Source organism: Chaetodon trifascialis, chromosome 9 (genome assembly GCF_039877785.1).
Source record: "Chaetodon trifascialis isolate fChaTrf1 chromosome 9, fChaTrf1.hap1, whole genome shotgun sequence".
Classification (NCBI taxonomy): domain Eukaryota; kingdom Metazoa; phylum Chordata; class Actinopteri; order Chaetodontiformes; family Chaetodontidae; genus Chaetodon; species Chaetodon trifascialis.
The window spans coordinates 14883625-14911622 of record NC_092064.1 but is presented as its reverse complement, the minus strand read 5'-3'; the positions used below and the strand labels follow the sequence as shown (position 1 = coordinate 14911622).

The following is a 27998-nucleotide window of genomic DNA, read 5'->3' as shown; positions in this document are numbered from 1 at the left end:
TTTGCAAATGCTTACATTCTGTTTTTATTTCCATTTCACACAGCATCCAAACTTGTTTAGAATCTGGGGTGTAAGAAATGTAATGCAGGCACACTTCCAATTTTGGTTTATACATGACAACATGACAACATGACCACCCAATAGAAATCCAGAGTTGAGGATGACAAGAATAACATTTGTATATTATAATAAAATCACTTTCTCAGACACACAAACACACACAGCCTCACATATCCATTCTTTCAGAGAAGACAGCAGTCTTCACAGTGTCATCTGTTTCCCACACACACACACACACATTGTTGGATTTCACCCTTTAGTCGCTCTTATCAGCCTACTTACGTGTCATGTGGTGGCATAAAAACCTAAAACAAAGAGGTAAACAAATTCGCACACAGTTGCTCAAAGACAGAAGAGCCGATGTCTGAGTTCAGCGTGTAGCTCCGCACAAAAAGACACACATACACAGTATGATCTAAAGCCAGAGCATCACTGACCCACACATTACCTTTGATCAGGATGCCATTTGTAAACTTTGAACACACAGAAAAATTAATAATGAAAGCTTTCAATGAGCTGCGATGTGAGCTCTCCTCGTAGTGGTCTTGCAGGTTGTTTCCACCGACAATCTAAATAGTAAAAAGGTGTGATGACACTAAACATGAGTGATGTGGTTTTCCTTTGCATATATACAGATATGGCATATCATAATGTCCATCAAATCCATATAAAGTGGCATTGACTTTAATGATGCATCCGAACCCCGACTCACTCATCTTCCTGGGTCATTTCTCTAAGGCACTCCTTCAAGTTTTCCACTCGGTCTCTATTGTTCTCCTGAGCATTCTGTATCGTCTGCTCCAGCAGCCGCTGCACGTCACCCACTCCACTCACCTTCGGCGTGTTGTGATGGAAGAGGTACCCGCTGAGCTGATTGTCGTGGCAGTCCGGGGAAAGAATGCCGCACAGGAAGCGCAGGAACATGTCGTACTGGCCCAGCGGGGAGCCGAGGGTTCGCTCCACGGCGTGCTGGACCAGGCTCGCTACCGATCGGGTCTGATCCTTGGGTGTGAGGAACTTGGGCATGTGCAACACGCCGGAGTCCAGAACGTTCTTCGCCTCTGAGCGAAACATCGTGAAGACGTACAGAGCGGCAATGAACTCCTGGAGGAGGAGAGAGGGGTGGTTTTTAGATGACTCCTCTGGTGTATCCTGGTGGTCAGAGAGGCTAAGGACATGTCTCAGCTAGACATCCAATTAAAGCTTACGATCTTAATTAAATTCCTCTCAAAACTACCCATACCCACATGCTCCCTTTCACTCATGCTCATAACTACACGTGTTCAACTCGTTCAAAGAGTTTTACCTGAAAGGTCAGGTGTATAAAGCAGAACGTCCTCCTCCCGTCAGAGGCTGCAGACGGGAGCTCAGTGCACATGCCGGACAGCACCACCACCTCCGTCAACTTCAGGCCGCACTCCTTCACATCCTCTTCAAAGAACACGCTGGTATTCCTCTCCAGCATCTTAAAGGCCATCTTCCCCATCTTTGTCAGCAGCTGCTTGTCCTCACTGGACCATTTCTGAATGAAGAGAGGATGTCAAAATGACAGATTCAGCTGTTTAAGTGAAGCTATTCATTAGCTTTTCTTGACAAACGTCTGAACATTTATGTTCATTAAGAATCATTTTTGGTTTTGTTGGTCCAAATAAAATAATGACTAACTATGAGAGATTGATAGATTTGTGGCCCAATCATCTAAGTGTAAATCAAGCCATTAGGACAGACAAACAGACAGTACCAGCTCGTTTTCCCCCTTTCCATAGTAGAACTGCAGCCTGCGGTTGGTCTGGACAATCAAAATGCTGACGTAGAATGGCGTCAGCCTGGGGGGGTGCACCCCATAGCCCCGGTACCGGAAGCAGCGCTCCAACACGGTGGCCACGATCCAGCAGACAAAGGGTTGGTGAGCGAGTATACTGAGCGTCGGTAGGCGCTTGAAATGCGCCACGATCTTTGCTGCAAGCTCGGCATCGCCAAAGCGTTTGGTCAGGTAGACGTCTTTCATCTCGTCACTGGAGAAAAGAGGGGGAAGAAAAGATTCAGCTGGACCGAAACAGACGGGACTCTCGTTCAATTCTGCTGCTGAACCGCTCCAGCAGCATTTCTGTACGTCATCAAAACACATTTACAGGATGGAAAAGCTAAAAGCTAAAAACAGCAGGAAACACAATAAAATATATAGAAACGAGACAGATATCTACACACACACCTAAAGCCTTGTATTTCCGTGACAACGTCGATGAACTGGGATGGTATTTGCGAGACAGCCGCCCGTCTCCCCAGGATCCAAACACGGGCACCACGAAGCACGGAGCCTCGGACAATATTCACAACCAGATCATCAGGATGTGCTTGGGTGTAATTGTCATTTATCATCGGAGCTTTCTGGAGACAAAAAACAGAGGAGAATATACAAATATATCCCTTTCTGGTCATCATTTGTTAGATTAGAATCCAGGAGGTGCTGGCACGTTACAATTACCTCCCAGTCCAGGGGAGCTTGATAGCAATCAAACGAGTCCATAATGATGAGAAATTTGCAGTCCTCCTGCTCCAGGTACTTCATGTCTTTGCACTCCGGATGATAATATTCTAGCACTTGCATGATGGACATCTTCTCTGAAGGAAAGGGGCTTTTGTTTCGCAGGGACCAGAAAGTCCGGAATGAAAGTTTGATGACAAACTGCAGATCCTGAGCAAAGACGGAAACAACACAGAAAATTCAAACAACAGAGAAATTAGATTTTCATGATTCATCTCTGATATTTTACATCAAATTTTCAGCTGTGAAAATGAGCATAATAGAAGAAAAAGTCTCCTCTTTAGCTCTATTTTGGTCTCCACCTGCTCCTGAGAAATACACAGTATCCAGCCGTTTGAATCACCTTATTGGCGCGCAGTTCTGCCCAATCCAGGGAGAATTTCCCCACAGAGACAGTCATGCCAATTCCTGGAATCCCAGTGGTCAGCACCGTCCTCACTGGTTGGCCATTGTCCTTCTGCAGTCGGAACAGATTGTTCACGCCAACGAAGGTGTCGGCAGTGGGGACCTGGAGAGGTGACGGAGGGTGGGGACGGAGCTCATAGGAGGGGTCGACTCCTCCATAACCACAGGTGGAAATCTGGGGCTCAACGTAGATGGCATTAAGGAGATTCTGCTTCCCGGCTCGCACAACCCCCTCGCGGATGACTTGGTGCTTTCTGATCAAATGCTGCATCAGGTGGAAACGGAACAACGCTGGAGGTGGAGAAAGAAGAGGAAAGTAAGAGAAGTGCACACAGTTCATCGTCTCATGCTGCTGCACACACTGTCCATCCATCAATTGATCCAACCGCATCCATCAGGAGTGCAACATCCATCTATCATTAATGTATCTCAGAACAATCAAATTTCTGTTTAGCCAGTGTGTCGGGATAAAAAATGATCACTTGCCTCTCTTGCACTGATTCTGTAGATTGTCTGCCTCTGGTTTCTTGCTGATACTTTCTAGAGTGCTTATTGTATGTAACAGGGAACGGCCTTGGCCTGCGAAAACAGAATTTTAATTCAAAATAAAAACAGTAAGCAATCACTGACAGAACAGTCTCTGTGCACTCCACCAGCCTGAATCCTTATTTTATTATTGAGCTCTGTTTGGACCACCGTGCGTACTACGCGTAGCTAAGGTTTCTTACCGAGGGTCTCCAGGATCCTGTCCACAAAATCAAGAATGTCTCCCTCCATCACCTGCTGCAGGGTAATGCCTGGTTCCCACTGGTAAAACCTCATCTTAAACTTGAATAGCTCTTCCCGGGTGAGGTTTGTCAGAGTATCCTGGATACTCTGCAAACAGAGAAAAAAGTATAAAAGCACATGTTGTCCTCTAGAAATGGTGCTGGCATCATTTGGCTATATCAAGATGTAATAATCACATTTTTATCATTTATTAACAAACTTGAAAAAAATTAGCAAACCAATGCATGATGATGCACCAACCTTGAATACATGGGGCAGATCCTGCTCTGGGTGGAGTCTGCCCGGCTGGCTGTTGTCGTCAGTCTGCATTGCGTCCTCTAGTTCAATAGGCTCTGGTGGTTCTGGGGAATGATTTATCAAAAGTTCATCCAAATCCTCCTCAGTGTTATCTGGAGAATCCTCCAGATCAGACGACCTGAGAGACAAGACCGTGCATCAACAAAAAGCACTAAGCAAACAGAGTTATTGCTTTGCTTCCCATTATTCAGATTTATGAGTGTGTGTGTGTGTGTGTGTGTGTGTGTGTGTGTGTGTGTGTGTGTGTGTGTGTGTGTGTGTTTGTGTGTCCTCCACCTGGTGTCAATGACGACAGCCCCCGGTGGTTTGGTCTGCTGCGTGGTCATGGTGTAGATGGTCTCCGGAGACTCTGAGCGAATCATCTGCAACCTGGCAAAGCATTAGGAACAACATTCACCTGGTAAGACCTGGTTAACCTCCTCCTGAGCAGTTGGTAGTGACGTGAAGCTTCGTGCCATTTGTGGTAAAATGGCCAAAACACATAAACACTGAAAAAACAGACACAGTACCCTGTCTCCTCACAGGGAGCCGAGGCAGGTAGTACCGCAGGAAATGGGGAAGGACAGGCCTCCGCAACCTCTTTATTTCCCTCCTGCTCCTTCTCCTGCTCCTCCTCCTCCTCCTCCTCGTCACTGTCACTCTTCATTGAACCATAGCTGGAGGGAGGCCTCTTCCACTTCTCCTCATCCTCGTCCTCATTCCCCTGCTTTAAGATGCTGAGGGTGAGGACAAGAAGGTGTTAGTGTGCAAGTAGCTGGTACTAAATTAGTCCAATGGGTAATTAATGAGCAATAATATTTTAATAGAACACATGTCAGAGAATGCAGATGAACAATCTGATAGGTCAGGCAGATGATCAGAGATTGACAGGATTGACAAGATGAGAAACTTCTGGTCCAAACGTGACTGTTGAACGAACTCTTAATGAGTGACATAAATGGGTATAAATACTCGAATTTACCTCCTTAAGCAACTAATAAACGACTGAGCTAGCTACGACAAAGTCAGGTACATTTAGAAACAACTAAATCAACAAATCGTGGACAGTTTAGCTAATTGGATTTAACCTTAAGAGACGAAACGTTGGCTAACTTTGTCCAAACCGAGTAAAATGCGGATTTACGTAAACGGAAAGATAGCAGATGCCAAAAAGGTGTGACAGTACCCACCTTTCAACCTCTCTGTCCGGGTCCATAACTGTGGTAGACAGACTCACGCTACACAGCCCTACCGTGGACTTAAGTCTCACTTATCGCAATATATTCACGTCCAAAGTCTTCAATCCACCGTCCACACGTTACTCTAACTGTCACTCTCCGCCGTTTCTGTTAAGCTAACAGAGTTACTTCCGATAACATGGAGGGTTAATGAACGCACAGACGCGTTAGGACTTAATGTTTCCCGACAAACAACTTATACGAACATGACAAACTATAAAATATAAGATCATGTCACCGGGGACGCTTTAGGAGTTCTTCAGGGGTCGTTGTACGCTCTAACTTTCGGTTTCCACTCGGTGTGTGTCCGCCGACAAGAACAGGACAACTTCCGAGATACATCCTTCAGAATAAAAGCCTGAGCTCTACAAACGTTATCGCAAAAATTAATCAGCAGCTTATTCAAAAGTCTGCATCTCGACTACGAACCAGAACCAAGAGCAGTGAGCACATCAGTCCAGTTCTTGCTGCTCTGCACTGACTTCCTGTAACTGCTATTATTATGTGTGTGTGTGTGTGTGTGTGTGTGTGTGTGTGTGTGTGTGTGTGTGTGTGTGTGTGTGTGTGTGTTTGGCCAGGATTATATAAACATATTTGGTGCATTAATTGTACATAGGAACATATGCAACACCCTCATTGATTTAAGCATCGTCAGTCCATTGTTTGGCTATCACACCATAGACAGAATCTTAATTCATTATTCTGAAGGTTCCGAGGTACACACCGGAAGTCTGCCAGTTGCGTTTGTGTGCCTTATGTTTAAAACTCAGAACTATTCAGTAATCCAGGTTAACCTAAACTGCAATAGCATAAATTGTAGATTGATTTTTCACTTAAATGTGGTTGGACAACCCAACTAGAAGAGAATTTCAAGCAGATCTTGGGATCCTCTTTCCACTTTTCTATCAAGCTTTATCACTTCAGCTTTATTGTACTGCAGAATTCTCCTTGTTAATGGAGGTTAACCAAAGAAAAGAAACTGGGTTTGCACGATTTTCCAGAAATTAGGTATAAAAGTTGGTGTTCTGACAATTAATCTCCACTGCCAGTGACATCAAGTGGTTTGAACTCAAAGTACCCATGAGGTAGAAAAGACAATGGACTTCCCTGTAATATGCTTAAATTATGACAGGATGAGGAACCTCATCTGGTAACACTGTTATTCTACTGACAGTTGATCCTGAGAGAAAACGAAATAAAACTTAATCGATTACTTACATGCATTTAAACACAATGACACTGCCATGACTCTGTCAGACAGCCCAAAGTGCCCATTCATAACCAAAAGTACCACAGATCTTTAAACCTGAGGTGAAACTCTCTCTCAAGAATACCTGGATCATGCATGAGCTGCATTCAGAGTCACAGACTGAACCCTGAGAACTGGTGAAAGACTCAACTACGAGGTACTCCAACAATGTGTCATTTGAATCTTTTTATTAAAAAAACAAAAACAAAAAACATGTAAATATAATACAGAGAAAATAAAGAAAGAACCATTTATTAATAGCAGATTGTAAAAAGTTGAAGAAATAGAATAAAAGTTCAATTACATTTGTGAGAAGGAAAAAAAAAAACAAAAAAGTATGATCAAGCAGACTCCAAAATCCAATTTCTTCATATCTTCATCCTGCTTATCTGTTGGATAAAGAAGAGGGGATAAAAATCAGATTCAAACAAAGCTCTAAAACTTTTCAATACAATATTAATGTGACATTTAGTAAAAGCTCCAGTCCAGTGCTGCCAGTGACATGTAGAGATGTGAGATGAACACACCCAGAGTTAGTAAGGCTTAAAATGAGAACCAACAGCCAGCCAGTGCGAACAAACAAACCCCCATTAGCGGAACTAAAAATACTTTTATTGAACAATATTGACCTTTGAAGACTTCCACCAATATATCCTTCCTTTACAGAGACCTGCGCCTGAAAACAGTGTTCAGATTCAGCAGTTACTAATGATTGAACACGTATTTCAAGTTCTCTTTCACCATCATGCAGTTTTGCTGCATTTGTTTGATCATTAATGAAGGACATACATATAATCCATCTCCAGCAGTTTGTACAAATATGTGCAAAGTTGCCAGTTTATGAGGTCCACTTGTACGATCTAAAACAATGTTACACAACAGCCCTGCAATAAAGCCCATCTTACATTTTGTTTTTAGGGTGTCAATATTAGTATTCTATTGCTCTGCCCATTTCAAATGTGTAAATGAGGAGAGAATACTGCCAGAAACATGGAAATGACTGCAATACTACAGTAAAAGGAGCACCGCGAACTTGACTATAGCCGTTTTGCCTAATCAAAGCAGGAAGTGAAGCTAAAAACACTGATGGTGACTGTTAGAGGCCCAAATCAAATGCAGCTGTTAAACCTGTTTGACAGGTCAAAATGTGCATGCTATCAGAGTCCAAGAGTTCATTTGCAAAAACAGATAAAAACCAGTCTCTAAATGAATAAACCAAAAACTGGTTTAGAGTTGCAGGAGTGCACTCACACACAAAAAAAACATGGTTCAGGAAAACAAAAACGATAGCTGCTTTTGCAAATGAACCGTTCAGTGGACGTCTGTTCCTTATCAGCACTGAAGTGACGGTAACGTATCCTTCGGCAAGAGTACGAATCACTGACTACCCTCTGGAGCTTTGGACCATTACGGCAGTGCTGTTCTCATCAGTGGGTCCTTGCATGGTTTAGTGGCATCTAGTGGTGAGGTTGCCTCACACTCCCCTACAGTGGTCACAAAAACGTGAAGGCCCTAATGAGAGAAGTGTTTGGTTTGCTCGTTCTAGGCTATGAATGAAGTGCAGACAGAGACAACTCTGCAGTGTACCTTAAAAATGATAACCTCAAAAAAATGATTATTTAAATGAGCCCTTTAAAACCCTGAATGGATTTGTCTGTGTGTGTTTACCTTGCGAGCACTTGCCATCAGTCCGGGAGACTTTGCGGTCCTGCTGGTGGCTCGTGGAGACTGCTTTTGTCCCTTAGTTGACGCCTGGGATGACTTAAAAGTGCCGATGATGCCTGCTTTTCCCACTCCAGCGCGGGAATTTCCTGTGGGCATATTTTCCTGGTACCGGCGCGCAGATGTCTGAGCGGGCGACTTCTTTGAACTTTTGCCTGGAGATTTGCGGGTGGAACTTCGTAGTTTGTTCAGCCCCTTCTTTAGGTAGTTGCTGTTTTTAGGTGTGTTTTCAATTGTGAACACCATAGACTGCCTCCTGTCAGCCTGAGAGGATCATATATGTGAAACTGTTAGTGAAGAATGAAAATACGTGTACAATTGTATTCTATATCAATATGAATAGAACTGTTTTGTCACTGTCTTCGTTTTCAACCGAACACACACAAAAAAAGTTTGTGTGTGTATGACACTCACTGGACTGAGGGCAGGGTGAAGCTGAGCAGTCGAAGGTCCAGTGACCACGTTCTTGTTTTTGGGAGTGAGCGGACGAGGGAAGCAGCTGGCCTTCACCTTTTTCTGTCGAGCAATGGACAGACAAGTTGGGAAAAGGGCAAATTAAAGGTTTCAGGTAGTAACATTTATGACTCTTGGTCATTTTCTAGGTTACATTTATCTAATTTTGTGACTGCCCAGTGAGTATGACCAAAGAGCAAGCTTTCAGACTGCCAATGAAATAAGCAACCGACACAAGAGCTTGAGCGCTTTTCAAATGATACTCAAATAACCTGAAGCATCAGACGCTACTCTTCCTTTCAGACACTCCTGTCGCTCAGAGTTGGAGAAAAAAATAATATGAGTCGGGTCAAACATTAAGTAACCCAACATGTAACAAACCAACCTCAGGCGAAGTTGGAAGTACGGATGACATCGATGAAGTCCGCTTTGTGCCTTTCGGGCTTCTCAGCTGAGAGGCGCTGACAGTTTTTGACGGCAGCTGGCCTGGCATCAAGGACAGGCGATGAGAATGAGCACTGGCTGCAGCCCCTGAGTGTCCCACCATGAAGGAGAGCCGATGGGAGGCAAGAGAGTCTTGCAGCTGGCCGGGCATCATGGACGCCCGGCGGATTGTGTCGGAGGGGTCACCCATACGCAGCTCTTCGTCAGAGAAAAAGAATGCACTGCCACGGCCAGTCTAGACAGACAGACAGAGTGGGATTTTAGATGAACTAGTGGGAAAAGAATCAGGTGCAGAAAGTGCAAAAATCACCTTTGTAAGCTGCAGTCATACCATTTCAGCACAGGCAAACATTTCCATATTTATCACTGTTTTGACTACTAATCAAAGAGATCTTTCGTGTGCATATGCAACTGTATGCTTGTTGTGCTTAGCACGTGTGCAAGTGTCCCCCTCTACTAACATCAGACTCCACGGGGTAGCTGCTCTTTAGATGAGGAAGGCAGGCCTTGTTCCTGGCCTGGAGCTCAGCAATCCTCATCCAGTCTTCAGGTGCACCATCTGGCTCGTTCTCTGCCCCCACGCAGAATGTGCTCGTGGCTGGAGTCAAACAGATTAAGAAAAAATAAGTTACATACACATGATAATGACTATTATTAAATCTTATTCAAAAACATTTAGGCTCCCAGCCCTGCCTGACCTCTTACTTCTCACGCTTCAGTAAGCCCTCCTGTGAGTAAGCCAGGTATCTACTTACGCTGTGAATGGATTGTGCTCCGTCTGTACCCTGGAAGGCCGGCGAGCTGGTCGCTGGCAGTGCCGGACATTTTCGCAGGGGTGTCAAACAGCTCCATAGACACGGGTCGTGCAGAGTGGGCACTGGAGAGGTTTGGATGGGAGCGAGCCGAGTTCAGACTGTAGAAAGTCTCATCACCTTCACCACGGCCTGGGGTTTTCTACAGATCACAGTTCAACAAACAGTTAGGGCTACAGCAATACTGCAGTGGGAGTGTGGGGATGTTTTAGGGTAGGTTACTGTACTGCTGGTGTGTACTGAGAGCACTACTACACCAACCTGACAGTTAAATAAAGCTCTAATATCAAAATAGATTTGGTGCAATGATTAAGAACTAGGACCACAATGTCCTCGTCAAATATTATTAACTGAAGTCTTCATTTTAGTAAAGAACTAGCTGAACCCTCAAAGCTCACAAAGAATTCCAACTTCATCATCATGAGTGCATTTGAGAAAGAGTGAGCCAGAAACCACTGTGATTATTAAACCGCACAGCGATCGTTCAACTGTGTGTGTTGTTAAAGTGAAAACTGTGCAGTGAGCATGCACGTGAGTTTCCTCCACCTTGGTCATGGTGATGTTAATAACCTGCGTGGTCCTGCGTCGTTTGACGGATGAAGATGGATTCGTCCGGGCTGAATCCATTTGCATTTTGTGGTCTTTGCTGGTCCTGGGCGACGAAAACGAGAGAGGATCACCATTAGAGGATGGTGGAAAAAGACAGGCAACACTAAAATCGGGAAATTGTGTTCATAGTGTTCATCACTGTGTTTTACAATTCTGTGAAACATCAAAATTGCACACTTGTTGTTTATAGGTGTGAAGTAAAGGGTTTCCAGTGACTCAGCTTGTAGAGCCCGGCGTTTGGCTGCCAAGCGCTCTGAACTGCGAACAAGTGGTGTGCTTGATTCATCAGGGGCTGAAAGTTTCCTGCAAAGGTAAGAAACAGAGTGGAGTGCAAGTTTATAACCACACAAAGATACACACTGTCCCTCTGATGGAAGATTTCTCAAGCTTTATTTCTTCCTTGTTTATTCTGTTGAAGGTGGGGAAAAGGGCAACTTTCAGGGGTGTCATAAACTGGACCAGTTTGGAAAGTGGAAGAAATGTTAGTGTTTCGAGCAGTTTTAAACCACAAAACTATGCTTTAAGATGCGTGCTGGATGTGTCACAAACTGATCCAAAATGACGCACAGCTTGGTGTTATGTTGTGCATTTTGAGGTCCACTGATGTTCACTTGCTGACAACAGTGTGCAAAACAATATTCAGAAAGCCTGCACCAGCCATCATAATTTTCACTGAAACCAAACTTGAAAAAAAAATAAATAAATAAATAAATAAATAAAAAATAAAAAAATAGTTGCAATCCCATATGATATATCTGCAGGCCTAAAAGATTTCATGCCTCTTATCTGAGATGAGGTACATTACCTTGTGGTGTTCAGGGAGTCTTCCAGGGAGCTCTGGTCCAGGCTGTCAGAGCTCATGGTCCTCTTCACTTGTGCTGTAGTGTGAACACTTGAGTGTGCGTTGGGAACCTCCAAGTAGCACGAATCTGTTGCACCTCTTTCATTACCATGAATCTTATTCTGTGCCCGCAGGTTTTGGTCAGCAAAGGCCAGCTAAATTAAACAGATGAAGTGACAGACATCAGGGTGATATGCAGCAAAAATGTGCTATAAAGATGTCCTTGTTTTACAGTAATTGATCATCTGATCACAGGGAGCATAAGTGTTCAGGGTCACTGTACTCACTTCACATCATGCTTCAAAATGTAATACCAACCTGTGCCTCCAAACTGGCCACCATGCCCACAAGTTTCTTCTCGTTGGTTTTGGCCTTATCCAAATCCAGCTGAAGCATCTTGTTCTCCATGGTAACAGCCTTTACTTCACGCTCAGTGACTTCCAAGGAGTGCTTGAGTTTGGCCACCTCCTCATGGCTTTCCTGCAGCAGCTGCTTCTTGCCATTGTAATGACTCACTGCCTTCTCCATCTGTGCCATTGTGATAATGAAAGAAATATGTTAGCATAAGATCTGTTGACGTTGTTGGTCAATAAGCAACAATAAGAAAGGTAAAGATCTAAATCAATCAGTTTTTGAGTGAAAACTAAGTTGATATATATACAGAGATACAAGCAGTGAAAGTGAACTGTGCTGTGCTCTGTGGGGTTTGTTTGTGGTCACACCAACCTGTGCCTTGTAGTGTTCTGCAGCCTCTGATTTAGCTGAGAGCTGTTTCTGCAGATCTCCCTTTAGAACCACAGTTTCTTCTCTCTCTTTCAAGAGTTTCTCCTTCTCCATTTTCAATATTTCCAACTCCTGCTGTAGCACAGATTCCAGCTTGTGGGAGGCTGTGTTCTCTCTCTCGATGGCCTGCTTGGCTTGAGCAAGCCTCTCCTTCTCAAAGACCATGGTTTCAAGTTGTTTCTCTAGATCGGTCTGATTCTTTTCCGCTTGGAGCACCCTGGCCGTAAGTGCTTCTTTTTCACGCACAAGAGCTTCCTTTTCCCTGAAAGTGGCAACCTGCAACTCCTGTGCAGCTTGTGTGCCTGCGTTTACTGAGACAAGCTGCTGCTGGAGGAGGTCGATCTGCTGAGAAGACTCCTGCAGAGTTTCAAGTAACATCTGCTCTTTAGCCTGAAGTTTAACAGAAATGGTTTGCACCTCCTCTTTCAGATCCTGGATGTCATGCTGAAGAACATTTGTCTGTTTGGAGCTCTCCTCCTTTATCTCAGCCAACATTTTCTCGCTGGCTTCAGCTTCCTCTTTTGCCTTTTGAGCCAAAGCAGTTTGGACAGCGACCTCTTCTCTGAGCGTGTTCAGATCCTGGTCTTTATCAGCTATGAGGGCATTGATGGCAAAGAGCTCAGTCTGGAGGACCTGAAGCTTCTCCTCAGCCTTGAGAAGGAGGTGTTGTTTCTCACCCTGAGATTCTTTCAGCTTTTGAATCTCTTCTTCTTGTGAATAAATCTGTTTCTGCAGAATTTCCACTTGTTTGACTTCCTCCTGTAGGCTTTGGAGCACCTCCCTCTGGTGAGTATTTTCTTGTTGTTGTTGAACCAATAGATCCTCCTTTGATTGCATATCCTCCTCAGCACTCCTCACTGAGGAGCCAAGAGTCTCCACCTGTCTCTTTAAACTTTCAATCTCTTGATTTAGCAAATCTGACTGCGCTGAGCTGTCAGTCTTGAGCAGTATCATCTGTGCCTCTTTAGCTTGGATCTCCTCCCTCATCTTCCTCACCTCCTCCTCAGAAGCTGACAGCTGTTGCTGTAGGAGCTCTGTCTGATGAGCGCTCTCCTGTTCCTGTTTGGTGAGCATAACTAGCTGAGTCTGAACCTTCTCCTCAGCCTTTGTGAGAGAGTCATCCATGTCAGTTACTTGGTTTTGTAGACGTTGGATATCTTGCTGTAGCATGTCAGAATGTATGGAGCCCTCTTGTTTCAGTGCGACCAGCTGTTCCTCCTTAGTCTGGATCTGCTCCCTTAGCTCTCTGATCTCCCTTTCAGAGTTTGTCATCAAGTTTTGAAATTGATCTTTTCCCTGGGAAATCTCCATTTCCTTCTGAGTCAGCAGGTTTTCTTTAGCCTGAACTTGCTCCATTGCAGCTTTCAGAGACTCAGTCAGACTTTGTGCTTGGTCCCTCAGAGTTTGGATCTCATTCTCCAGCACTTCTGTTTTCTTGCAGCTCTCAGCCTGTAACATCTTTACCTCGCCCTCTTTAGTTTGGATCTCCTCCCTCAGCTGATTAACGTCCTCCTCAAGAGCTGCACTGCGCTTTCTAAGGTCCTCAATCTGCACAGTGCTCTCCTGCTCCTGCCTGGCCATCAGATCTTCTTTGGCTTGAACCTGCTCCTTGGTCAGCTCAAGGGAATTGCTCATATTTTTGATTTGTTGATTCAGACTTTCAATGTCCTGCTGTAGCAAATCAGAGTGTGCAGAGGTCTCAGTCTTCAGCAGAGTTAACTGCTCCTCCTTCTCATGAATCTCTGCATTTAGCCTCTTCACCTCATCTTGAGACGCTACCATCTCCATCTGGAGTGCCTCCATATCCTGAGTGCTCTGTTGATGCTGCTCAGCAAACAGATTTTCCTTGGATTGCAAGTTCTCCTCAGCACTCGTCAGCGAGGCGCTGAGACACTCAACCTGTTTCTTTAAATCTTGGATCTCTTGATGCAGGAGTTCTGACTGCACTGAGCTGTCAGTCTTGAGCAGTATCATCTGCTCCTCTTTAGCTTGGATCTCCTCCCTCATCTTCCTCACCTCCTCCTCAGAAGCTGACAGCTGTTGCTGTAGGAGCTCTGTCTGATGAGCGCTCTCCTGTTCCTGTTTAGTGAGCATAACTAGCTGAGTCTGAACCTTCTCCTCAGCCTTTGTGAGAGAGTCACCCATGTCAGTTACTTGGTTTTGTAGACGTTGGATATCTTGCTGTAGCATGTCAGAATGTATGGAGCCCTCTTGTTTCAGTGCGACCAGCTGTTCCTCCTTAGTCTGGATCTGCTCCCTTAGCTCTCTGATCTCCCTTTCAGAGTTTGTCATCAAGTTTTGAAATTGATCTTTTCCCTGAGAAATCTCCATTTCCTTCTGAGTCAGCAGGTTTTCTTTAGCCTGAACTTGCTCCATTGCAGCTTTCAGAGACTCAGTCAGACTTTGTGCTTGGTCCCTCAGAGTTTGGATCTCATTCTCCAGCATTTCTGTTTTCTTGCAGCTCTCAGCCTGTAACATCTTTACCTCGCCCTCTTTAGTTTGGATCTCCTCCCTCAGCTGATTAACGTCCTCCTCAAGAGCTGCACTGCGCTTTCTAAGGTCCTCAATCTGCACAGTGCTCTCCTGCTCCTGTCTGGCCATCAGATCTTCTTTGGCTTGAACCTGCTCCTTGGTCAGCTCAAGGGAATTGCTCATACTTTTAATTTGTTGATTCAGACTTTCAATCTCCTGCTGTAGCAAATCAGAGTGTGCAGAGGTCTCAGTCTTCAGCAGAGTTAACTGCTCCTCCTTCTCATGAATCTCTGCGTTTAGCCTCTTCACCTCATCTTTAGATGCTACCATCTCCATCTGGAGTGCCTCCATATCCTGAGTGCTCTGTTGATGCTGCTCAGCAAACAGATTTTCTTTGGATTGCAAGTTCTCCTCAGCACTCGTCAGTGAGGCGCTGAGACACTCAACCTGTTTCTTTAAATCTTGGATCTCTTGATGCAGGAGTTCTGACTGCTCTGAGCTTTGGTTTTTTAACATGTTCATCTGTTCCTCTTTAATCTGGATCTCCTCCTTCATGCTCCTTACGCTATCTTCAGAAGCTGACAGTTGTTGCTGCAGGAGCTCTCTCTGATGAGCACTTTCCTGCTCCTGCTTTGTAAGCATAACCTCCTGAGCCTGAACTTGTTCCTGAGCCTTCCTGAGAGAGTCATTCAGACTGTCTAGTTGGCCTCTTAGACCTTTAATCTCTTGCTCCAGCGACTCAGACTGTAGAGCGCTCTCATTCTTTAGAATAAGAAGCTGCTCATTTTTCGCCTGTATCTCCTTGTTTAACTTCTGAATCTCCTCTTCACAGGCCACAATCTGTTTCTGGAGTGCGTCCCTGTGTTGAGTATTCTCCTGTTGGGTTTTATCAAGCAGGTCTTGCTTAAGCTGAATTTCCTGCTCAGCCTGTTTGATGGATGAGCTGAGGTCTTCCACTTGCACTGTTAAGGTCTGGATTTTATTATGAAAGATTTCTTGCTCATTAGACTTTTCCAGAAGCAATTTGGCAAGCATTTCCTCTTTGGCTTGAATTTCATTTTTGTTACTTTTGGTTTCATCTGAAAGAATACCAACTTCTTCTCTGAGATTGTTAATTTGTTGGTCTTTATCAGCCAAGAGAGAACCAGCAGCAGATAACTTGGTCTCAAGATCTTTCACCTTTTCTTCAGTCTGGTGGAGAAGGTCTTCCTTTTCTTTCTTAATTTCCTTTAGATTTTCAACTTCTTGTTCACAAGCAGCAATATGCTGTTGTAGTCTGGTCGTCTGCTCAGTTTTCTGCTGCTCAGCTTGCTCAAGTCGAAGCTCAAGATCACGGATTTCTTGTTGAAGGACTGCTCTCTGCTCAGTGATCTCCTTTTGCAACTTGTCTATAATTTCTTCCTTTGCTTGAATCATTTCTTCAGCTTGGGACTTCTGTTGCGTCAGGACCTCTTTCTGTTGTGTAAGTTCCTCCTGATACTCTGCCAGCTGCAGTGCTTTGGCCTGAATCTCCACCTCAGCCTTTCTCAGGGAGCAAACCGTGCTGTCCAGTTCATTCTTCAAACCACTGATTTCAGTCTCAAACATTTCCCTCTGGCAATTTAAGAAGACAATTAGTAACCATCTAATCTGAAAAATGTATTAAACATTTCTGAATTCACTTTCATGACACAGCTGTCAGCTTTTACATTGAATTAAGGATGTTACCTCCATTACAGGCCCCATATTCTCTCCAACTTCTTGCTTGGTGGCCCTGCTTATTTCATCCTCCAAACAGGAAATCTTTCCTTGGAGGATCAGAATCTGTTCAGTCAGCAGCTCCTAAGAAACAAGGAGGACAGTACTTTAAAATTAACTTGAACAGTACATCAGAAAGACAGTCAAATATGTCAGTGTGTGCGTTTTTCCTCCAATTATGACTTCTTTGTGTTTTTATCGTCTTGCCCACTAGAGTCAATGTTATGTTTATCAGACAGATCAATAAATCAGTTAAGGGTATTGGGGCATCCCTGTACATGATTGTTTCTGGATTTGAGGAAGAAAGATCTACGATTTGTTACGACATGATAAGTGACACATTTTGCAGTGTTTCTGTAACACTGACAGCGCTGAAAACCATAACACGATATAGTTATATATAACACACAACTGATTTTTTTTTTTTTAAATCATGTTTAGTTGTAGTAGATACGATCAGTTGCCAATGCATCTTCCGTTGTGAGGATATAATTACCTTTTGAGATGTAGCTTGGTTGAGTTCAGACTCCAGGTGGTCTGTTTTGCTTTTCCACTCCTCCTGAGCAGACATCTGAGTTTCTGTCAACCTGCCAACTTCTGCCTGAAAGATGGCCAGCTGTGAGCACACCGCTCTCACCTACATGAATATCAAAAGAAAGCTTTTACAGTGTGTTAAGTGAAAGTTTTGATATCACTGACGCATGTGACTATAATGTGAAAGGGTGGCTATTACTGCTGAACACACTGAGACTTGACACCACCAGCATATTCCCTTGACCTGGTGTCTGCTTATGTTGAAACTTGCAAGGATGTAAGAATTGCATCAGGCTGTTATACACAACTCAGACTCCAAAAAAGTAAGTTATCACACACTACCTGTTTTATTTGTGCTTTACACAGTGTCTCACCTTATACTAATAATCCCCTCATAAGTGAGAGGACAAATACATTACATTTAACAGAGGCAAACGTTGCATGTGTGTCATTACCTCAGAGGACAGTTCACCATTTTCTTCTGTCAGCTCATCCACTTTGCGCTCCATCAGGGAGGAGGAACTCTTGAAGTCTTTATTTTCCTTTAACATCTCATTAAGACGAATTTGTAACCTAAGACAAACAAAAAAAAAACTTTTGGCAAAGCAGTTTCTTTAATTCCCTTTACACCAAATTCTTAATGTTTTGAATGGATTTGGGTATGAAATAAATATTTTCTTGTGCAAGATACATTACAGTTTATTTTCCATTTGTATATGTCAAAAATCTTGCTGTAGTCATAATTAACATTAATTTTGTGAGGTTTAGGCTACTGTCCTAGTCTGTTCACTGATAATCAACATGGGAGGTATCACAGTAATGAGTAAATACTATTCAGAAACTCAAGCTGAACAAATGACTGTGATGTAAGAGATGTTATTAGCTCTGTCATACATTAAATAGACCTCCATTATCTATACCGCCTATCCCTTTCGGGGTTGCGGGGGGCTGGAGCCTATCCCAGCTACAATGGGCGAGAGGCGGGGTACACCCTGAACCGGTCGCCAGCCGATTGCAGGGCCACATGCAAGGACAAACAAACATTCACACTCACACTCACACCTACGGACAATTTAGAGTCATCAATTAGCCTAATGAGCATGTTTTTGGTCTGTGGGAGGAAGCCGGAGTGACCGGGGAGAACCCACGCATGCACGGGAAGAACATGCAAACTTCACACAGAAAGGCCCCGCCTGACGCGGGGATCGAACCGGCAACCTTCTTGCTGTGAGGCACGCGCACTACCTGCTGCGCCACCGTGCAGCCCGTCCTCATTTATGTCAACAAAAAAAAAAAGCTCTGTTTCCAGATACTTACATGTTGTTCTTGGTCTCAAGCTCATTGATTTGTTCCCTGATAACCTGCTCCTGATCACCTTGATCTTCTTTCAGCTTATCCAGGCGGTACTGTAACTGGTTAATATGGGTTTCTGGGGAAAATGAATGAATGAATCAGAAAAGGTAGGTTGAAAATGAAAAGGTTCTATTTCAGTAGTACTTTGACAGAAACATTACTCATAAAAGAAAACACAAAACACACAAAGACAAAAAAGTTTTGCCTGTCTCTCTTATCCATTTAACTACCAGTGTTTCTATCCATACACAAACACTTGAAATGTGCTACCTCTCTGTGCAATGAGAGCAATCTTGGTGGCCAGCTCCCTCTCCAAGTTATCTCTGTAGTCTCTCTCTTTGATCATCTGTCGTTGCATCATCCTCATCTGAAATTTAGGGGTGTTCATGATATCCTGTAGAGGAGATGCGCTGTGGGAACAAAAACAGATCAGGCATTTCTCATGGCCTTATATACATAAATGGATATGGAGTTCCTAACACATAGCGTACATATTAGACAAAATTTGATGCAATTAATTAATGCATGTTCATGAAACATATTTCAAAAAGAAAATTGCCTTATTAATATTTGCTGAATATGACAAGCCCTGTGATGGACAAATCTAAATTCACACTGATACCTGAGTGAGGAAGAGGCCACAGTCTGCATGTCAACAAATGTGATTTTCTGTGTGCGGCGGAAGACGGGGGACTCATCATCTGAGAACGAGGAGACTGTCGACACATTCGAGGCAGAGGTGCTTGTTGATTGCTTAAATATTTCACGGCTGACAGGCAAACCTGAAATTCATGGAGAGATACGTTTTGACAGATTTTACAGCTTGCATTCAAACCAGAAAGCGAATGTTATACAGAAACATTGTGTGTGTGACACTAATATTTGTTAATATGGCATGTCATGAGGAAATGGAAGATTTAAAAAAAGCTGTGACTTACACTTCTTTGCCAAATAAGAATCCAGTCCATTGCTGAGATAAACACAGCCCTCGCTCTCCATCACATAGGAGCCAGCTAGATTTGCTATCTCTCGCTAACAGGAGAGAGGAGGGATAAATATGAATTGGCACAGAATTAAATGGGTGGCAAAAAACAACATATGATGAATGAAATGTGATGCATCTCAATGGTGGACACATGATGCTTGGCAGCAAATCAGAAGCACTCTGCTTACCTCCACATCGCATTCCAACATGTTCAGAGTGCAGCGGTCATTCATCATGTCATGGTACACCAGCAACAAAAGCACCTGGTGATATCACAAAGAATAAGTCAGAATGGGTCCATGCTGCTATTTTATTCATTTATTTATTTTTGTCTTATACCTTTGCAATTTCTACTGTTAGGTTGATGCCACATCTTATGTTGTCCCAACACAGCGAAGTTCCTTTGTTTGCAATGAATCTGCAATCCCCTAAAGAACAAAACAGACAGGGAGGTTAAAGCTGAAAGGACTGCAATTTTCAACATCCGTCTGCCTTCACGTAAACTAACAATTGTGGTACCCAGGGTGGGTCCTTTACACGCTGACGTCACTGTCTGGTATTTTTAAAAGATTCAGCAGGGCTCATTCCAGACCACACCCTGCAGTGATGTGTGGTGTGCTCAAAGGTGCAACCAATTTAAAATTTTCACCCAGAAGATGTCAGACAACTGTACCTTTAATCAGGGAATTAATTTACTACAATGACATTTTCAGAAATACAGCATGTTTTTGCAGACTTAATCATAGTCGGATGAGAAAATCAGCACAGTGATCTGGGATATGTTTACAAAGACTGGAAACAGTGTGGAAAGAAAGCATAAGGAATTTGATTCTGCATTTTCCAGTCTCAGGTTGAACTGAGGACTTCATCTTTCTAACAAACATATAGCCTGGACTAAAATCACACTTGGAAAAATGCAATATTTGAAGTGATTATAAAAAAGGTAAAGAAACTCACTCTCTACAAAGTCTGCAATGAGCTTGAACCGATCCTCGATGGAGTTACTGAAACAGGAGTTAGTTTCCTTCTTCCTGAGATAACACAAAAGTGAACCACAAACAAAATGCTGTTTACTGCGAGGGATGAGCACCTCTAACCTTTCAAGAACTCACTGACAGGAGCAGCATGTTCAAAATGTAATGTCACCTCAACAGTCATTGACCTTGCCTTGTTTACCCAGGCCAAGCATTTCAACACATTGCTCCGACTTACAGCATATAAACAACTTTCAGCAAGACGGTCCCATCTTGTAAATCGTCGATAGTTAGTTCTCGGTCGGACAGTTTTATACTGTTAATCTGTAAAAAAAATAACGTTAGTTTGACAAGTGGGTTAAAAAATACAGCAACTATCGAATAAACTTGACTAGAATCAACGTTGTTTATAATTAACCTTACAATCAACTTACCCAGCTGAGAAGAGCCTTAACACCCAGGTTAATAGTCATCTTGGCTGACCCTTTATCTCAGCAGGGATTTCAACCTGGAAGCGAAGAAACAAATCTGAACAGACGCTATGCAGCTAGCATTGCAGCTAACTAACGAGCACATATTAAGTTAACCTAGCAGTGCTCATTCAGGTTAACGCATCGACAACGAGCGTTAACTATCTTAATAATTAGCTGTAGCATGGTTACAGAATGCTAGCTTAGTGTTAGCAAGATTGGGTTAACGTTAAGTTAGTGTCGCTGTATTCGTCGTTGTAACGCTAACTGTAACTAAACGAGTGTTATTTAACTCTTAAAGACCAGTGGTAATAACATGTTGTTTCCATGCAGTGCCTTACCTTAAAAGCCAAAGACCGCTTTTCTGTGTTGTAGTTATTGTCTCTGAAGAGAAATGCGACCCTTTCGTCTACATATGGTTAACGTTACTGATACGAAATAAACAGTCCCATGCGAAAACACACAGAATTCAAAAAGGGCTGCTGAAGATTGAACCAGCCAATCCGCTTTGACGAGCTGAAAAAATCTGAAAATAGGTGAAGACGATTGGTTTAAAAGCCGGAAGTTATCTGAGCGTTGCGCTTGTTATTAACATCGGGTGTTTCGAGGAAGGCGGGGCATGGCAGCTAAAATAAAGTTCAAGTTTTTTTTGTTTTAATAGTAGTGCTGACTGCAGACACGCGAACCCGGATAAATGTATACGTATAAGCCGGAACAATTGAAAAGTGTTTCTAGCAAGTTAGAAAAATGTCCCGCACGCTCGTAGGCACATTCACTTACATTTACAGTCTAATGTGTTGTAAGTAACGCATTCATTGTTAGTCGGCGTTTGTCACGGTGACGAAACAAACTCACCAAATATACATATAATGCTTGAGACCTGTGGTTGTAATACATAGACATAATATACGTAGACGCCTCATTACGTGCTGGAGCGTAATCCAGCGTCGCCGCCATATTGGGTGGGTCTCCGCTAGCACCAGAGCCAACCAAAGTCAACGTAAAGAGCGCAACAGGGTAGTGTAAGACGCTGGACTGACCTGGAATTTTAAAGCTTACTTTTCCAGGCCTTAAAAAAAAAAGAAAGAGGGAAAAAATGTACTGAGCAGTTATATATGGGAGCTTTGTATCAGTGTATATCACAAACATCAGCAGTTTCAGTCCAGGCTATTATGGAATCTTCGTCATCCTAAAGCTGTGAACAGTTGTTTAAATTTAGACACGTCAGGCCAGACGGGGTGTGTGTGTGTGTGTGTGTGTGTGTGTGTGTGTGTGTGTGTGTGTGTGTGTGTGTGTGTGTTTGAAAGCAGCAGTGGACTGTGGGCCGACACACATGATGAGTTGGCCAAAAAGACAAAACCTTCCTCGTTTCGACAGTTTGTTTAATACGCATGTCAACAGGTTATGCGAGATGTCTGGTTTTTGTGCGTGTGTTGTGTGAGCGCGCACGCGTGCATGTGCCTGTGCTTAACTTTACATTAAATAAACTCAGCGCACAAAAACAGAAATGAAGAAATTCTTGTGTTATTGGTGTGTACAGAAGGGTCATGATTTTGTGTGTGTGTGTGTGTGTGTGTGTGTGTGTGTGTGTGTGTGTGTGTGTGTGTGTGAGAGAGAGAGAGAGAGAGAGAGAGAGAAAGAGAAATCAAATGAACAATCAAACTGTTTCTTTATTAAAATTAATTCATTTATACATTTATTAATATGCCATACCATATGTCTGTATTATGCTCTTTAACAAAGTATTTCAGCATGAAAGCATTTGTTTTTAATGTGTGACAGCGTTCTGTATCATAACTACATCTCTGACGTTTGTAACAAACCAAACCGTGTGAAAATCGGGTAAAAACTAGAGGAGTTATGATGATAATTGTAGCTGGACATACACCTTCCTCACTGGGGACGCATGGGAGACCCATCCAAGATGGCGGCCGCGCTGAACGTCAGCTCCAATAGGAAGCGTCAGTCAATGAGGCGTCTACGTATGGTCCCATTTACCGATGGTTGATGCGGCCGACGGAGGAGCCTCCGCGTCCTCTGTGGGCCACATAGGAAGGGTCCTCCGAAGGATGCAGCCCCTGAATTTGGACACAGCCACAGACGCACGACCGGGGTCCTGCGTGGATCCCCTCACGACAATTTTGCTGGCCTTAGTATTTCCTGTGTTTTAGTTTGTTTATTATTGATAGATTTAGTGTTGATGTGTGTGTGACAAACATGTGTATTGGACATTTGTGAAAATGCGGAACAAATCGCGTCCCGTATTAGTTCAATACGGGACGCAACATTTAATTGTCAATTAAAGGACGATCCCGTATTTTACGGGACGGGTGGCAACCCTACCTATAACTGACCTTGAACAGCCAATTATGTGGAGAGATTGCTGCCCCATACAAAATAAAACAAATATAGAACAGAAATATGTCAGCTAAGACGCTACATTGATGATCCGTTAATGTCAAGAAGCACCCAACAAGCCATAGCTTCGATGAGCCATAGACGAACGCAGTTCAATTCGCCTGATCTAATAAGCAATTGATGAAGCACTGAAAAAACACTTTAAAAACCTTCTCATGGACAATTTTTTTAAGCCGAATTACTCAGCAGAGCATACTGATTACTTTCCCAGATCGAAAACACGCGGACCGACGCAGATTTTGGAGAAAAAGCGAGATAACTTTGAATTTGTGGATTTTTGACTGCGGTTCGGCGAGCCCCGCAGCGTTCCGTTAGAGTCCTCACTTCGGAACGAAAGCAACTGCCACACTGTCAAAAACAGTTATATTTCTCCGTAGATTTTACAAATAGATCATAAACTATCGCTGAGTTTTAGGCATGTTATTCAAATGTGTACTTTTTCCATAATGAATCTTACCTGGCCACAGTTTCATGCAAACGATGTCCTCGTGCGCCTGAGGTGAACGGCAGAGTCCCGTGATCTTGCTGGGCAGGTGGAGGTCTGCTATCCTGCACGTTCACATACAACCAGATTGACTGTCCGTGTACATGTGTGAAAGAAGATTCACCGACCGGTATCGAGGAACACTTTTAAGTCAAATTTCAGGTTTCTACGTGAGCTCAGAGCGGGACACAGTGGAACTACACTGTTAAAAGGGATTTGGGCTTTTAGTCAGAAGGACTATTGCTGTCAAGCTGAGAGAACTCTGCCCATTACAACAAAGTAATGTGGCGGAGCGAGGAAGAGGAGGGGGTCAAAACGACCTTTAAATGTTGTCAACAACGCCACCCTGGAAATTTCACCCAGGGAATTATTTTTCCCAAATACAAGGCACACAGGTTCGTTCACTCAAGACGGCATGAGACGTGGTTCCCAATTTTAAAATGAACGTTTATTAAACAATTAATTTTAAAAGCAATAGAGGAACACATCATTCACACAGGACGGGGAAGGGAAATAATCTAATCAGGGCTGGGGCCTGGTGGATGGAAAGGGGACTAGTGTTGGGGAGGAATCCACAAACGAAAGAAAAAGGGAGTCAACTCAAATCACCGGACAAACGTGCCAGACACACTCAGTGAGAAAACCCGCTCCCAGGACACAGCAGACAGGGGGGACACCACCACCAACCACCTCCACCACTGGCCTCCAGCAACTGAAAAGGGGGGGGGGGGATTTAAGAATTTAGCGGGGTTGCAACCAAACGAATCACGAAAATAAATCAAACTGTAACAAAATATAATTAATGGGCAAATCACAAGTTCAAAATTAACAAAATATTCCAACTAATAAATGCCCAAACTAAATAATGCAATCAATGTAATTAAACAAAGGTTAAAGAAACAAAACACAAAACAATTACTACATTAATTATAGAAAATCTTTCAAATCAACCTAACAAATGATTAACAATACACAAAATCAGAATCAAACAAAAATATGCACCATAAGCCTATACAGATAACCCAGGAAAATGAATGTTACCCGCACTGTCGCGCTCTCATTCAGTCAGTTAAGAGGAACCAAACCCTGGTTCAAAGTTAGTGCTCTGGCCAGCGGCATCCAGGCGAGCAGCCGGCAACGAGTGTCTGTGCACACGCCGTTGCGACACTTGCGCGAGGCCGTGCCGAGAAAATCTGCAGCGGCTTCTGTAATGTGAGACAAACGGCAGCAGAGACAAACAGCCGTGGACACAGAGCAGCAGTAGAGACAAAACACCCGTAGACAAAGCAGCAATGGAGAAAAGGCGCCGGAGACAAACAGCAGCAGAGACAAAGCAGCAGTAGCCCCAGCTATCAGGTTCCTGTAGCCCTGCACCAAGAACACACTATTAGTTTTGCGGGTTGTGCTAAAAATAATGCGGTGCACGCTACAGTAGGTGCACGTACCTTAATAGCAGCTACAGTCACACCAACACACTTGCATGAGAGGAGGGAGGGAGAGAGAGCTCCACACAGCCGCCGGCGTTTACCTGCGACCACACCAGCGTTAGCAACCGGATAGCATCAGCCACACCGCAAAGAGAGAGGACACTTTTTTTCTTTTTGTCCAACTCATCATGTGTGTCGGCCCACAGTCCACTGCTGCTTTCAAATACACACACGTACACAAACACACACCTTCTGGCCTGACATGTCTAAATTTAAACAACTGTTCACAGCTTTAGGATGACAAAGATTCCACAATAGCCTGGACTGAAACTGCTGATGTTTGTGATATACTCTGATTTTAACACACATACATACCCACATACATACATACATACATACATACATACATACATACATACATACATACAAAGCTCCCATATATACCTGCTCAGTTTTGTTTGTTTGTTTGTTTGTTTGTTTGTTTGTTTGTTTGTTTGTTTTTTATGGCCTGGAAAAGTAAGCTTTAAAATTCCAGGTCATTCCAGTGTCTTACACTACCCTGTTAAGCTTGCAACTGGGGCTGGGAAGCTAAATAAAATAAAATAAATAAATAAAATAGGGGCATAGTTGCTCTCTTTACGTTGACTTTGGTTGGCTCTGGTGCTAGCAGAGACCCACCCAATATGGCGGCGATGCTGGATTACGCTCCAGCACGTAATGAGGCGTCTACGTATATTATGTCTATGGCTGCCACCGCTGTGCGTTGCCATGGATACAAAATGTAACGGTACACACATCACTCATGAGAAGCTCTCTTTTCTCGCTGTCTTGTCAGTGCTGTGCCATGTGGCTTCTGTTTTTACAATGTAACCACTTACCATTCAGATGAGTGACACTTTATAATAAAGTCGTGTTTATTTCATGTTAGGATACATTAAAATCTGGAAGCTTTAGATTGTGAACTGTGCAAATTTTCAGAGATTTGTCGCGATGCACAGTATTTTGCACATCTAAAAATACACATACATAATAAGGAAACTGAACTTAGTGTGTTTTGTGCTGATAATGGTTGTATTTCTTTCTTTCTTTCTTTCTTTCTTTCTTTCTTTCTTTCTTTCTTTCTTTCTTTCTTTCTTTCTTTTTTCTGTACAGGGTTACTTCACTTCAGTGTAGGCTGTGCTGTTTGGGGCAACTGCCCCTCAATGAGGTGGTCCTGCAAGTGTTTCTCCTCGCCGAACCAACGCACACTAATTGCCCATTATATGTCCACCTTGTTTTCATTTTCTGACTTATTTCTATTGCTCTGTTTGGAGGAACACTAATCCATGTGATGTTATAGAGAAATTGTCAAGAGAGCGGACATTTCAGTAATGTTTGAATGTTTTCATTTTCAACATTTTGAGCAAGTTTCTCAGATACATTTTTTTGTTTGTTTTTATGAATCTTTGCAATTTACTGCAGCAACTCTGAACATTCACTCAGAAAGGACTCTGTTGAACTCGGAGAGTTGTTTTTCCCCAAAGGATGGCTCTTCTTTTTATGTATTATATTATTATTATTATTATTTATGTGTGGGACAATGTTATTTCAGTCTGTGAGCAGTTCCAAGTAAAAGTGTGTTAGAGGGTGTAAGGGCTATTTTTTAAATATGTCCCAAGGAAGGTCTTTTTTGATGTCTCCACATCCATTGACACTTATTTTGAAGCAAGGCTGCTTGAAGTTGGACTTGTTGGGGGTTAAATAAAGGTCCTTATTGAATCTGTTCAGCTATTTTTTCTTGTGTTAATATTTAGTTTGTCTAATTCTCATGGAGATTCTTTGTAGATATTATTTTGCTTAAAATTTTGAAATCTAGCAATTTCCGTAAACTCAACTAACTTGGCAATAAAGCATGAGAAAAAATAATAATGCTGCTCTAACTTGATAAAATAAGTTCAACCAACATCTTTTTTAGTTCTCTTAAGTAATGTTTTCCAGTCCACATTACTTGATACAGAAAGTTGAGTCAACAAATCGCAAGTTATAGCAATTATGTATTCCATGTTGAGCCAACTTGATTCACAGTTGTAGGAACTTGATAAAATAAATTCAACCAACATCTCTTAAAGTTATCTCAAATAATATTTTTAAGTTCAACTTACTTGATACAGGAAGTTGAGTCAACAGACTGTATGTTGCATGAACTCATGTTTTGAAGTGTAAAGTTAAGTCGGGTCACCTAATCTTTTTCTTTCTTTCTTTTTTTTTTTTTTTTTACAGTGCATGCTTCCCGTGAAATTATTTTCTCCGCATTTACCCCATCCTCGGTCTGTCGATCCTCCGCCCCAGATAGCAATCAGACCCTGCACCGGATCCATTCCGGAGGCTTCATAAGGTCCGGAACGGATCCGCAAAATACTTTCGGATCGGAGTCCACTTGCACGGCGGGACAGATCCAGATAGGATGAGGATCCAGTCTTGTCCGATTCAGATCTGATTTTAATCCGTTCATTCAGTCGCTAATTTGCTATTGACCCATTCCAGAGCCCTTGTTTAAAATGTCTCATCTGTCCAAAATTACTTGCATAAATTTAATCCAACATCACACTGACCAAAATCTACATTTTATAGAAATAAATTTCATTTTACCACTGTGTGCAATGGCAATAAAGCTTCCTTATTCTGATAAAAGCTTTAATACTTGTTATGACCAGTGTATCTTAATTAATCAATATTTGCTTTGATTAACACTTGGAAAAATGGAAAATAAATTTGAAGCCACTTATGGTTCTTAAAGAAGTGCAGAAATTCTACTAAAGCTGCGTTGCGAGCCACGAGCGTGGATGGCCACGAGTTGGAAACATCCAATCAAACTCGGTTAGCTAGAGTAGAGGGGCGTTCATCCAAAAAAGGTTGAGAACCACTGACTCAAACCATCG

At 43.0% G+C, this 27998-nt stretch overlaps 2 protein-coding genes across 2 annotated transcripts; both read right to left on the bottom strand.

Moving 5' to 3' along the window:
* Positions 1 to 3: 3 nt before the first annotated feature.
* nlrc3l (NLR family, CARD domain containing 3-like) lies at positions 4 to 5639 on the bottom strand. The gene is made up of 12 exons (XM_070969992.1): positions 5266 to 5639; positions 4606 to 4812; positions 4373 to 4465; positions 4040 to 4214; positions 3739 to 3886; positions 3497 to 3589; positions 2949 to 3301; positions 2546 to 2755; positions 2273 to 2448; positions 1802 to 2075; positions 1367 to 1582; positions 4 to 1164 (listed from the first exon to the last, which is right to left on the bottom strand). The coding sequence occupies exons 1-12, from the start codon at positions 5289 to 5291 to the stop codon at positions 769 to 771; spliced, it is 2367 nt and encodes a 788-aa protein (XP_070826093.1). The 5' UTR covers positions 5292 to 5639; the 3' UTR covers positions 4 to 768.
* A 2555-nt stretch (positions 5640 to 8194) lies between these two features.
* LOC139336551 (nuclear mitotic apparatus protein 1-like) lies at positions 8195 to 21205 on the bottom strand. The gene is made up of 23 exons (XM_070970688.1): positions 21093 to 21205; positions 20716 to 20789; positions 20520 to 20605; positions 20265 to 20338; positions 19647 to 19735; positions 19496 to 19570; positions 19261 to 19354; positions 18945 to 19104; positions 18593 to 18732; positions 18287 to 18398; positions 17425 to 17542; positions 16932 to 17072; positions 16406 to 16519; positions 12170 to 16291; positions 11762 to 11971; positions 11408 to 11598; positions 10780 to 10905; positions 10540 to 10645; positions 9937 to 10135; positions 9643 to 9779; positions 9123 to 9416; positions 8699 to 8800; positions 8195 to 8548 (listed from the first exon to the last, which is right to left on the bottom strand). The coding sequence occupies exons 2-23, from the start codon at positions 20752 to 20754 to the stop codon at positions 8195 to 8197; spliced, it is 7083 nt and encodes a 2360-aa protein (XP_070826789.1). The 5' UTR covers positions 20755 to 20789; positions 21093 to 21205.
* Positions 21206 to 27998: the final 6793 nt, after the last annotated feature.